Below are 14,147 nucleotides of genomic sequence, written 5' to 3' on the forward strand. Positions count from 1 at the left end.
ACCTCTCTAATTTGTTATATTTGTTGTTTAAATCACTAAATTTTCAGGGGTTTTCTCATGCATCACTAAATAACCAAAAACAAAAACAAAAACAAAAAACCCTGGTACCATAAGTGTCAGATATTTTATTGCTGTGTAGGTTCCCAATTCTGTGCTTCTCACTCCTACTTCCTGGAAATGTACCTTCATGTGACTCTGCCCCCTGGGCTTTGACTACACCTTCTGAGTCATCCTTGTCTTTTCATTAGAAATAGCCCATAAGTGCTGGCTATTCCTGCCTGTAGGACATTGAGGGCCCAGAAGTTGCTTTTAATTTGAAATATCTCTCTCCCAATCTGCATTTATAAAACTCCTTTGAAAATTCTGTGAAATTCCAGTGTGTCAAATTATAATTCACTGTATTAGATAAAAGGCACAGGCACAAAATATCTTCAAAAGAGGCTCTTCTCTACTTCAGGCTGTAAGCCAGGCAAGGCACAAACCCAAAAGGTTTAGAAGCTGTGGGTTTACTTGAGCGTATCTATGAGACACATTTTTCAGATTCTTATAAGCCTTTTTGTCTAGATAAAATGGTCTGCCAGAAACCATCTTAAGTCTTTCTGAAGTCATAATAAAGGGTCTTTTAACTGTACCTTTAATCTGATTTTTCTTCCAACACCATACTTTACAGGCAGTAATCTGGGTTTGATTGTTGAACTACGGCCATTTCTTAGATCAGGGTAATATTTTTGCCAAGGGAGGCTGGGGATAAGAGTTTGATTTTCAAGTCCATCAAGTCCTGACTCTTTATATTTCTTCTAAATCCTGTTTGAAAACTAAAATGTTCCTTCTTTAGCTCATCTCATATCTCCCATATGTCACTATAGGTAGTTGAGAGAAGCAAAACGACGCCTTCAACAGTCTTCCTGGAAATCTACTTGGCTATATCCACAAGTGCATTATGTACATTTTCTGTTTTCCACCTTACCCCTAAACTTCCTACCACTACATAAAATGGTCATCTCTGCTTCAGCCTCCAATAACAATTTGTCAATGCTCTTCCAGTTTTTACTATCAGGCTCCTCAAGGTCATCCAGCTTCTATTCTAGCCACAGTTTCTACTGTGGTTGCCTATTGCTATATAATAAACTACCCAGAAATTAGTGGTATAAACACATTTTATTGTTTCTCATCATACTACACACTGAACAGGAAGTTCTTAGACTTCGGAGGGTGAGCTGGGAAGATAGAAAGGCTGGAAGGGTAGAAGTGACCTCACTCACATGGTTGGCAAGTTGATGCTGGTGCTGGTGCTACCTATGGCCTAGGAGCTCAGCCAAGATTATTGACCAGAGTTTTTATTCTTCTCCAGGTGGCTCATCTGGGTTTCCTCCTACCACAGTGGTCTTATGGTAGTCAATGTTTTATATGGCACCTGACTAGCAAACCCACAAAAAAGGAAGCTCTCATGCCTTACTAAGATTTAGATCTGGAAATGATACAGTTCCACGTGTATGTCTGCTATAATCTATTGATTAAAGTAAGCCACAGGGGCAACCCAGATTTTTAAAATTATATATTTAGGTAAATAAATATATTTATTTTATATACACATACATTTTATACATTAAGATATTACATATATAATCATATATACAAATATATATGTATGTATGTATTCTGTGCTTCATTGGAGGTCACAAAAGAATGATCTACCACAAAAGCTGATAGCTGCATACATCTATATTACCAAATGTCAATTTTGGTAATTGCATAAGCATAAATGTACAGGTATTTATATCATAGGTCAATTCTGTTATTTATCCTTAAGGAATTATTAGCCAGGAACATTATTCCTTAAAATAAGCAGTAACTACAAACAAAATATAGCAATTCCTAAGAATTATATTATATAAATTGCTTATTATTATAAAATTAAAATTATAAAAGTATTATGTAAGTGGCTTGTTATTATAAAATTAAATTTTTCTTTTAGATGTAAAACTTAGTAGATTGAGTAGAAACAAAATTCTCAAGATGTTCTCAAGGTGTTATTTATATCTGTACAAAATTACTAATGATCTGAATCCACTTAGCACTGTACTTTGTCTGCACTATTGCATATAAAGCATTTAGCAAAATGTCTGATACATAGTAAGTACTCAATGGACTTTACTACTTTAACTGTCTCCTTCCTCTAATAAGCCACAATATTAAAAATACTAACCAGGCTGACAAAAACAGAAAAAAATTACAAAGAGAAACTTGTTCATTCATTCAAATATACCCACTCTAATTATCTACTTAATTGTGTTATTATATACTGCTATATTACATAGTGCATGAAGGATAAATTGCAAAAAATTAGTTTTTCTCTTATTAGCTCTTCAAATGCAAAAAAAATTTATTGGTTTCAAAAGAATGAAAGGTCATTTCCTAAATGCAAACATTGCTAATATATTCTATTATCTTAGGAACTAACAGGTTTAGCCATCACTGTATATAAAAACTTGCTTATTGTTTACATAACATGTCACTCTAAGGCCAACATATGCCCGGTCTCTGTGGTCAGGAGTCCAAACCAATGAACCCAAAAGTAGCAGTCCTGATTCAAAAGCATTTGCTTACAAAATGCTCCACACAATCTGTGTTTTGTGAGAGATTTCCCTCCAGTGTGGTTTACACTAACCCACGTGTGCTACATGGATCACACCTGAAGTCCATACCTCCTGAATTTTGTATATTTTTATTCCATTTCCCCACTCAATGCCTGATTGAGAAATTGACCTCTGTGTGTTACCACGTCAGTGTGTCAGGCCTGCCGCACAGGCATGAGTAACAGTGTAGTTGATTTTCTAGACCACACTCATGAAGCAGATGTGAGACTTCATTGGAAGTAAGTATTAACACATTCATGACTAGAACCTAAGCTGCTGCCACACCCTGACACTCCAGTATTAGCATGATGTGTGGCCAGACCACTTCCCTGTTAGAATTTTCTGTAAGCCCAACTATAGTCACTTCCTCTCACCACATCACTGGGTTTTAAGGTAGAATAAATTTAGAGAATGAATATGTCTTTGAATTATGACAAATCCTGAGTAATTGTGAAGGCTAGAGAAGGAGGAACACAGAGTCTCAGGCAGGGCAGCCGTTAAGTGCTCCTGCTCAGGAGTCAGACTGGGCCTGAATTCTGGACCTAACTGCTCAGCTGTGTCACTTTAAGCAAATCACTTCCCTGAACTTCTGTTACAATCCTGACACGTCAGTATGAGAATAATGATAACAGTGTACCCTGATAACCTCCAAATCCCATTTCAAGCTTAGCCTCGGTCCCACCCTGTCATTACACAGGCCTTCTCACATATTATAAGCGTTTATTGTCCCAATATTGCTGTAGGGTAGGAATGATTAGCTCCATTTAACAAGCAAGGGAATAGGCAATGAGGCGAAGTCACTTGTCCAAGGTCACACAGCTAGTCTAGAGCTCCTCAGTGTATTTGACCCCAGGTCTAATCCTAGTGTTTCCATTCTAACAAGGAGACTCTAAGAGCCTCCAATGTAAGAGCTGGATATGCTCTATTCCTAATGCTCACTCTTCCCCACCCCTGAACTTGTTCTGATTTCAAGAGAACCATCATCACGAGCTACAGGAAAAGTAACTAGGTTCCTTTTAAATGTAAGCATTTGCTTAATTTTTACCTTATGGTTGAAATAGAATAGAATAAGCTGCATGTATGGAAACTGAAAATGTGAAGGCTTTGCCCACCTTGAATCTCACCACAAAGGCAACAGCATTGTTAATAGTTCACTGCATATCTTCCACACATTTTTCTAGGCATTTCTAGGCACACATACCCCATGAAGACAGTTAAAATTTTTGTTTTTATTCTTTAAAACTAAAGGACACTTAACAGAGTGTCCTACAACTTTCTTTTCTCAATCAATATAAGATATATTTTCATGTCAATATATATGAATTTTTTAATTCTTCAAATGACTGCATAGTATCTCATTCTATGTATATATTCTAATTAGACTTTCCTCAATTTATAGGCATTTAGACTGAATAGAGTTTTTCACTGTCATGAACAAGGCTGCAATATCTAGTGTCTAACATGCTTGTCTTTGCACACTGGTGCTGGTAAAAGGAGAACTGCTAATAGGAACCTTCTAAACTTTTGCAAATGCTGTCAAATGAACCATGAATATGTCAATTATAAGTGACCAACTCTCAAAAGGACTATTTTAACACAAGTAAATTTTTAATTGAGATTAAAAGGAATTAGGAGAAATTCTTTCAAATAATAGAAATATGCATATTATCTAAACTTAATCAAATGACTTCCCTTCAATTTCCAACAAGTTTGCCTAAGGAATATTTTGTCCTAAGTAATTGATAATTGTGTTCAGGTCAAACAATTATATAACTTTTAATTTGGGGATATTGAAAACAGAGTTGAAAATGTTTATAACTTATCTATAAGAGTAGGAGTGAGAAAATTAGAAAATATGTCATCATTTACCTTCTCTCAAAGAGAGAAAATACATTATCACAGTTAATAACTAAGGTTCCAGAGTCAGACAAACTCAATAATTCATTCACAAATATTTATTGAGCATTTACTATGTGCCAGGCTCTGTTCTAGGTATTGGATATGTGGGTGAACAAGACAAAGAAGACCCCTTTACTCTCATGTGCTTTACATAACAGTCATGGAGATAAAAATAAATTGATTAATTAACAGAATAATATCAAAAAGTGATAACCAAATAGAGTATTGTGAGAAATTACTGAGGGGGAGGGTCTGTCTTCCTTTACACTTGGTCATGTGTTACCGCCTCTCAGAAGCGGTAACACATGGGATGAGCCCCAAATGACAAGAATGACCTAGACATAACAAGATCTGGGGCAGAGAAAGAATAAAATTCCTGCCATGGAAACAAGCCTGGCCTTTTCAGGGAATGCAAAGGCCCGTGGGCTAACCTGTGGCAACTGATATAAGAGGGTATTGGGTGAGGCAATCAGGTAGAACTTTTAGGCAATTGGGAGACATGTGCTCCTATTCTAAGCCATTAGACTGTATTAAGCATGAGAGTGGCGTGATCTACTTTATACATTAAGAACCCATTCTGGCTAATATGCTGCTCACCACTTATTAACTAAGTATCCTTGGACAAGCTACATTTCCTTTCTTGGCTTCAGTTTCCTCATTTGTAAAGTTGAGATAATAATAGTATGTATTACATGGAGTTGATAGAAGGATTAAATGAGGTAATGAATGGAAAACATTTTGCACACTGCCTAGCACATAATAATTGTTCACTAAATGATTTCAACTAAATCATTTTTATATCATTAAGATCATATTAAACAGAACTGAGCATAATCCACTATCCCCAATTATGCACCATACTAACTAAAAATATCCTTTAAAAATGGTCCTATTTCAAATTCTCTAATACTGGGAGGCTGGATATTTTTCATATTTAAAAAAGTAACACTCAGCACTTTCCTCTTAGACCTGATCCCTTCATACAGCCCTGAATTGTTTGTGTGTATGGGCATGCCCCTTACTCTCACATACACTGGATCACACATCTTCGTGTTACCCCCAGAGCCCACAATGCTCAATACATCTTATAAGGAAGGCAAGCAGGTAGGAGGGTAGGAGAAAAAATGGACTAACAGATGTATGGAGGATAAAAATCACGTGACAAGAGAAAAGAAGGGAGTGTTTTTAAATTGAAATACTTAAAAGAATAAAATAAATAAGTATATAAAGTATATTACTGATTTTTTTTGCCATGAATATTATTCTATTCATGCATTTACATACTACCAGACACTATGCTGAAGCCCTAAGGGAGACCTAGCTAACAGAAGCCCTACCGTAAGGATGTATTGCCTTCCCATCTTGCTTCATCGCTACTGAAAATATTTGGCAACATTCTGAGAAACAAGAAGGAAGCACTTCTCATATTTACCAAGGTACTGAAGAATTATGAGTACTAGAACCAAAAATTGTGAAACCTGCTGTACTTAAATTTTTGTGCTTTTCATGTACTCAGATCTATTTGTCAGTGTGACATCAAGGAAGGTGCCATATAGAATACCCATTTCTATGCTTTGAAACAAAGATCCACAATAGTTGTGGAAACATTTGTTCAGTGATCTTGATCTAAACATGCAAATTGTTTCTACACACTTGAAAGTAATAGATGAAAAATGACACTATATCCAAATATAGAGGACCATAGAAATTTAAAGTTACTGATTTACTTAAATAAAACTAGTATAAGAACAACTACAAGCAAAAAACAATATCCTTTAGTAGAGACTATTCTGTGATATACAAAGTAATTTTCTATGTATTATCTTATTTTGATCTTCATAACATATCTCTTAAGAAAACCTGATAGTTTATGACTACAGTTCATACATATAAAAAGTAACACACTGAATAGATACTTTGACCCAAGTCTCCAAATCAGTAACAAAACTGGAACTCTTCCTCATAGTGTATTTTCTGCCATCCCAAACTAATTCAACATGCCACAAATAGAGCAATTCATTAAAACTGAGTGTATTTCTATTTAAAGAGACAGGCAAGCAAGCCACATATAAAATGAGTTGCAAGTAGCATTATGAAAATTCTGCCTGGAATATTATAAATCCTTCTAAAGAGAATAATACTCTCTTTATATCTTCCCTGATTATTACAATACTACATATTCCCTAGCTCCAGCTCACAACAAACAAGAAGAAAACTTTAGTCTTTGAATATAGAAATGCCAGAATCTATCCTACATTCTCCCATTGACTTTAATTCTTACAAAAATCTTATGAGGTAGGTATTGTCATCATCATCATCGTTGTCATTAGAATATAGATGGGGAAACAAGGAGGCATAAAGAGATTAAGTAACTAGTCCATCACCACTTGATGAGAAATTGGTTCAGTAACTCTTAACAATGGTATGCTGTCTCTTCAAGAAGATGCCTCTTCACCCATTCCAACTTCTCCCCTATTAGATTCAACCAGTGATAAGGCAAGAATCTCTGGTTTAGATTAATGATTTAAACTCTTTGTGCACCTCTAAGCGATATCAGTGTTGTCAACCAGTGACTGCTCTTCATCTTCAAAGTGCCAGAGGACCCATCTATCAGGTGTATTAACAGAGAACCTGGCACAGAATATGCAGGTGACAATTACTGAGAGTCTACTGTGTGTCTGGTATTACACTAAGTGCTTTTCTCTATATGTGCATGCTGTAAATGTTAATATTGTTCTCTTTTCTGGCCTAATGATAGGCTGGATCCAAAGCCATTTTTTTTGGAAATTAAGCTGGGCAGTGGAAAAAAATTTTCATGAAGGCAAGGACTGTGGTATCACTGGGTATAGAGAGCTGTCATAAAAGACTACTATTGCTCTGGCCCTTGAAGAAATCCAGATACACACAGGAAATGTGGAAGGGAAGTCTCAGTAAGAAGACTGAGGTTGTAAGCTGGATATCACATCTACACAGAGATTCCCTCTCCAGAGAAACTAGTACTTGAAGCACAAATAAATTAAAAGTTTATATAAGTGCCCTCCCTGAATCCTTTTAAATATTATGCATTTTTGACCTATTTAAAGAAAAAAATAATTTGTAAAAGAAACCTGCATTCAAACATAATTCTTAAGAAATCCACATAAGCAAAACAAAGTACACCAGCCTCCCCTGCTAAAAGTGCATTTTGGAGAAATTTGATTTTAAAATAATGCTAACCCAGACATTAATTCAATGAGAACTGATAAGAACTATCTTGCATACTCTGTGTTAAATAAAGTAAATATAAAAATGAAGAAGAAAATCTCCCATCACTATGGAACACAAAATCTAGTAAACAAAACCGATCCCATAGAAACCAGCCATTTTTAAAAATACAGCAATGACTATTTCCAACTTGCTACAGTGGGTTCAAATGACAGAGAAATGGTCACATAAAATATTTGACATTGGCTTGGAAAAAGAGACAAGTTTCACAAAAGATATATATCTGTGTGTATGTAAACAGACACATATATTCATATTATATATCTTGTAAAAGATGTAAGATATATATGCAGTTTTTATGTGTGAGTATATATATACATGTGTGAGTAATATATATAATAATAGCAAGTTCCTTTACAAAAGTAAATATATTCAGCACCAATGGACCTCAGAGAAAGGGTAGAGATCCAGGATGTCTGCTGAACCTAGTAAATTATCCAGATAGACCTTATCTTTCTTGACTCCTAATGATCTTCACATTCTTAGCTGATTAATGTGTTACATCTAAACAAGAAAGATGTAGAGCTATTAACAGTAACAGAGAAGGGAAAAGGTGGGAAGTAGTAAATATATAACTAAAGCAGAATTCTGGGTTTCATTGTACTTTCCACAGCCAATATGAATGATACTGATTTTCAGATTATCTGCTCTTTTATATCACTCATACCTCCTTTCCCCTCTATTAGTGAAGAGAACCGAATTGTATGTGCATTTGCTTGATTCCACTGAGAGGCCCGAATCACCACTTGGAATATCAATCATTCTCTTAAGATTAGTCTCTACTAAAAGCTTGCAGTGAAATGATAATGCACTAACCTGTCTCCAGTTAATGGCAAAATAATGGTTGCTTGAGAAGAAAACACAATGAAAGACAATCTCATTTGAGGGCTGCAAAATAAGAAGAGAGGCAGTTAAAACATTTTTAAAAGAAATATCAATACTGTACAGATGTATGGCTAGGGAGTCTCATTTAAAATCAGTCTCACTGAATGGTCCAAGCTTCTTTTAAATGGAACCCTCTAAGCAGATACACTAACTCTGCTTAATGTTACTGCCTAAGTCATTTTGGATTTAGTCAGTGCTTCACAGCACTCAAGCACTCCTCCATGAGCCACGGGGCCATTTAGGCAGAGACTAACTAGAAAGACGAATTCTAGGCCAGTGTAATTCTCTTTTCTTTTTTCTTGTAGAAATTGCTTGATGTTTTGCCTCATTTCCTTAAAAGAGACCAAACACTGCAGAATGATTACCACTAGCAATATCTAGGACTAGAGAGTAGCCAGTTTGATTTATTTACAACTCTGATATGAATTCACACAAAAGTTATCCTGAAGTAAGAATACTTAAAGAGTGCCGTGGACAATGTGAAAGAGACCAACAGACCCTCCTGCTTAATGAAGCATTTTCAATTTTCCAGGTCTCAAACATCATACTTCCCCTTATCAACAGTCCCCCCAGTTAACTACATCTTTTAAACTTGAGATATTTATGTCACAGAATGGTTCTTATTTCTAAGACACTTTTGCAACTATTACTAAGATTGAAAACTGCAGATATGAAACTAAGATCTATAAACTGAAGATCAGAACGATCTTGCAAAGGCTTACGCATATTTTGAAAGTCATTCCCTTTAGCAGCCACCCCTTACTCACTTCCTACAATGTATGGTTAGTAACCAAGCAACTAAACTGCCAGAAAACAGTGTATTCAACTTGCAAACCAGACCAGATAAGAACCCTGCTTCACGAAAATGTTCTATTGAAATGACCCGTTGCTTTTGGTCAAATTCTGTGATGCTCTCTGCACACTCTTGGGTAAAATCAGAAAATTTATAAACAACTGTCTCTTCTGCCTTTGACATGTAAGGATATAGAGCCCTGTTTATTTTTCTTTCCTAGGCAGTTTCACCTCAGACCCTCTTCAGAAATGAAAGTGTTGTACTTGGCTTCTTAAACAGAAGACTGATGATTGAACATGGACAAGCATACATTTTTATAGGGGTAAGTTTACTGCTGCCAATAAATGAAAGCAAGGATTGCCTAGGCCTCTACAGATTGTTGAAGTTACTTGCAACATGACTTTCAAAATGTTTTGATCATCCAAGCCTGTTTTACAGACAACATTTGGGCTAACAAGACTGAAAGAAGCAATATTTAATGATACGGCTCTTTTTTGTGTCCTTTCCATTATCTCAATAAACTTGCATTTGCTCATTGCATTTTTCTCTAAAAAAGAAAAATGAAAGGGGAAAAAAACCCTCAAAAGCCTGGTATCTTAGGGCTAATTTTAAATAGGGATGCCACTAATTCCTAGTTACTTCTAAATAAGAGAGTAAGTTGGATTTCATAGTAGTTATGCTTTTTATAGGAGGGAAAAAATCAGTCTTTCCTAGTAAGGCTTATTGCATATATAGAACAGTTAAATTTTAAACCGGTCACACACCCACACATTGTGTAAACACAAGTCATTTCTTTAAAGATACACATAAGTGCCTTTGCTGGTAGTAGTTATTAACACATGTTCATTTGAAGTTTACCAACACTTTTTTTTAATGAGGACCTCTACAATGCTAAGAATTGTATGGAAAGAAAAATATATTATGGATACTATTAGCATAAAAATTGTTAATGTGACAAATTATGAGAAAGCATAACTGAAATTTAAAACAGATGAAAATTCAAAAAGGAAAGACATTTGGAATAGTATTTGAAGATGCTTCCTCAGAGCCTGGGCCAAGTTTCTGGGATCCAGATAAAATGAGCCCTCAACAACCAACGGGCTGTCCTAATCACAGCATATGTGTAATAATGATCTGGAGCCACATTAAAATCAACATTTCAGTGAGGGCTTTTCCTGCAAAGGGTCTCACAAAAGGGAACACCCTGCATTTTAGTCTACTTCCCTCCACCTCAAACTCCAGTGGCTAGAAAGTGAGAGAAAATACCTCACAAATCGGTCCGTGAGTTGCTGGACAAAATTGTAAATTTCAATCCAGTTATTCGCCACACTCCCAGACCTGAGAAAATGAAATTGAACAAATAAGAAAAAGAAACATTTACATGGGGGTACTCTGGCCTCTTCTAGATGCAAAGTAACAATGTCAGTAACTGAAACTTAGGTGCTCCAAGAATCAGGGAAGTCAACCCATTTTGGGGACCACCTGTCTGCTAATTGCTTGGAGTAGGATCCCAGCTCTTTAATAAAATAAACACCACCTTCCTTCGAAGGAAATGCAAACCACACGGGTATGTTAACCTTAAGTATTTCCTAGGATAAAACCAGGCAAACTTCAGCCAGTATCACGGAGTGAGGACAGGGAGGCTGAGAAACAGTCTGGTCCGCGTTCTAGGGACACAGAAGTGTATCCCCAGCGGTTGCACTTCCATTACTCAAAAGGCCCTTGATTGGCAAGCAGCAACCCCACCATTGGTAAGAGTCCAACCCCTTGGGGCTCCCGTCACCAGGCCCAGCCAGCAAAGATCGGAAGGCACTTGAATTGTGTACGGAGACAGCAAAAGGGCACCCATCAATGGATTTCTAACACCCCTCCCAGGGCGCGCACACATCTCAGGTTCCCAAGCCACAGCTCATCCAATGCAGCCCTCACCAGAAGACACTGGACCTCCCTCTTGCACTCACTTGTCCAGGACGAAGTAGAGATCAAAGGCTCCTCTGCAGGAGGGCTGCTCCTGCGCGCTCAGCAGTCCCCCCGGGCCACTAAGCGTAAGCAGCCACAGCCCGGGGACCAGCCAGCTCCCGGGGCTGCGGGCCAGGGACAGCCGCGCCACCATCCTGTGGCCAGGGGCCTGCGACTCTGCTCACAACCCCCTCGGCTGGACTCGGTGGGACACTACGGTGGTAGGAGTTACCAGGGACCCTGGGGTGGGGACGGCGAACAGCTAGGGCACTGGGGCCTGGGTCAGCGGAACCCACTAACTGACAGAGGGAGGAAAAAAAGGGTAGGAGGGAGGTCCTAGGAGGACAAAGGGAGACTCGGCAACCTCCGCAGCGGCCGCCGGAACTCTTGACGAATCCCAGTGGAAGAGCGATCCAGTCCTTCCCCACCGGATTCCGGAGAGTTCCTGCACACAAGGAGGGCCCACGGCGACAGCTCGCAAAACAAGTTCCTCCCGGTCCTCTAGTCCTCTAGCCGAGCCCCTAGCGCTCGCCTTGGTCCCGGACCGAGAGCCCCATTCCTCCGGCTGGACTGAAGTCTGGCTGCTGCAGGGCGCTGCGGGACGGACGCCCCCGGAATGAGGCGACGGCCGCTCAAACTTTGAGTGGAGGTCCCTGTCCTCTGGCTCCCTTCCTCCGGCGGCCCAACTCCCCCAGGCGCTCCAAACTTTTCTCGTTGTGCTGGGCTCTGGCACCACGCAGCCGGGCGGTCCCCTTTAGGGGAGGAGGCTGAGCGGGCTCCGGGCTAGTGGCTGGGATCAGCCACTGCAACCCAAGCCAAGAGTAAGATCGGCCCAAATCTCGTCTAAGTGTGGGCGGGGCCTGATCTGAAGCGAGCGAGCCTCACAAGCACACTTGCCGGTTCGTGCCGAGTTGGAAACGACTAACGCTGGCCAAATTTTGGAAGGAGGAGGAGTTTAGAAAAACAAATGTCCTGTAGAAACTAAACATACCCATGTGTCCTACAGGCCTGGTCTATTTCAGCGCCGTGTGGCTGAGAGACCAAAGACCAAAGACTAGCAATTCCACGGGAAGTGATAGCCTGCTTACTCCGCCCCCCCCCCACCACAAGCAAAACATGCTTTTTACTTGCCCAACCCTCTACCTAGGAAGGCAACTTCTTCTTTTTCTGTTATAAACCTACTTGGTACTTTCACTTCACCAAGCCAGGGGAAAGGTGGTGGAGAGGGTAAGAGGGGGAAGACAGAAACCTTTAGAGGTGAAAAGTTGGACTTCAAAATATTATTTCCACTGTCATTTATCCCAAGCTCCAGATATTAAGAATTTCCTCTTGGGGCAAGCCAGGCTGCCTTTGCCATGCTTGTGCAGGAGCTGACGTCTGCGTGCATTCAAACACTCTGTGTACTGAATCTACACTCCCTCCCTCCTCTGTCCTCTCCACTACTTCCACTTAAGACTTTTCCTGCCTTCTTGTTGAAACTAGCTTTTAGAACTTATAATTATTGACAGTAATATCAGGTGTTGTCTCCTCCTTTGTCCTTTTTTATTGATTATGTTATTATAGTTGTACCAATTTTTCCTCCTTTGCCCACCCCCCCACAAACCACCTGAGCCAGATACCCACTTTCCATTTATGAATCACCCCCCTCATGTCCGTGGGTTGTATGTGTGTTCTTTGACGTCTCCATTTCCTATGCTATTCTTAACAACCTCCTGCCTACTTTGTTCCTATCAATATGCTTCTTAATCCCTATACCATTTCCCCATTCTCACCCTTCTCCCTCACAGCTGATAACCCTCCAAATGATCTCCATATCTATGATTCTGTTCCTGTTCTGGCTGTTTGCTCAGTTTGTTGGGGTTTTTTTGTTTGTTTGTTTGTTTTCATTTTTGTTTTTAGATTCAGTTGTTGATAGTTGTGAATTTGTTTCCATTTTAGTGTTCATGGTTTTGATCCTTTTCTTTTTTCTTAAATAAGTTCCTTTAATACTTCCTGTAATAATGGCTTGGTGATGGTAAACTTTAGTTTTACTTGGTCTGGGAAGCACTTTATCTGCCTTTCCATTCTAAATGATAGCTTTGCTGGATAGAGTAATCTAGGTTGTAGGCCCTTGTTTTTCATCACTTGGAATACTTCTTGCCAGTCCCTCTTGCCTGCAAAGTTTGTTTTGAGAAATCAGCTGACAGTCTGATGGAAACTCCTTTGTAGGTAACTCTCTGATTTTCTCTTGCTGCTTTTAAGATTCTCTCTTTATCTTTAACCTTTGACCTTTGAATTATGATGAGCCTTGGCAAGGTCCTCTTTGTGTCCAACTCATTTGGGACTCTCTATGCTTATTGGACTTGTATGTCTATTTCCTTCACTAAATGAGGGAAGTTTTCATTCATTATTTTTTCAAATGAGTTTTCAATTCCTTGTTCTTCCTCTTCTCCTTTTGGCATCCCTATGATTTGGATGTTGGCATATTTGGAGATATCCCAGAGGTTCCTAAGCCTCTCCTAATTTTTTTCTGAATGTTTATTTCTTCTTTCAGTTCTGGTTGAATGTTTATATCTTCCTTATGTCCCAAATAGTTGATTTGAACCCCAGCTTCCTTCCCTTCTCTGTTGTTTTCCTATGGATTACTCTGTATTTCACTTAGGGTAACCTTCATTTCTTCCTTTATTTTTTTGCCATACTCAAGGAGTTCTCCAAGCATCCTGATAAATTGT

General features: G+C 38.7%; 1 protein-coding gene across 2 annotated transcripts in view; it reads right to left on the reverse strand.

The window, feature by feature from the left end:
- ANTXR2 (ANTXR cell adhesion molecule 2) overlaps positions 1-12,315 on the reverse strand; it is a 151,570-nt gene extending 139,255 nt beyond the window's left edge. Inside the window, exons 1-3 of one of the 2 annotated variants that reach the window (XM_045857846.1) lie at positions 11,439-12,315; positions 10,744-10,815; positions 8,616-8,687 (exon numbers count right to left, since the gene is read on the reverse strand). In XM_045857846.1, coding sequence (XP_045713802.1) covers positions 8,616-8,687; positions 10,744-10,815; positions 11,439-11,590 — 296 coding nt within the window. In that variant the 5' untranslated portion in view covers positions 11,591-12,315. The remainder of the gene's footprint in view (positions 1-8,615; positions 8,688-10,743; positions 10,816-11,438) is intronic. The other variant, XM_045857845.1, reaches the window with a different exon arrangement.
- Between the last annotated feature and the right edge of the window lie 1,832 nt (positions 12,316-14,147).

Source organism: Phyllostomus hastatus, unplaced genomic scaffold (genome assembly GCF_019186645.2).
Source record: "Phyllostomus hastatus isolate PE091 unplaced genomic scaffold, TTU_PhHast_1.1 phas_scaffold_1674, whole genome shotgun sequence".
Lineage (NCBI taxonomy): Eukaryota > Metazoa > Chordata > Mammalia > Chiroptera > Phyllostomidae > Phyllostomus > Phyllostomus hastatus.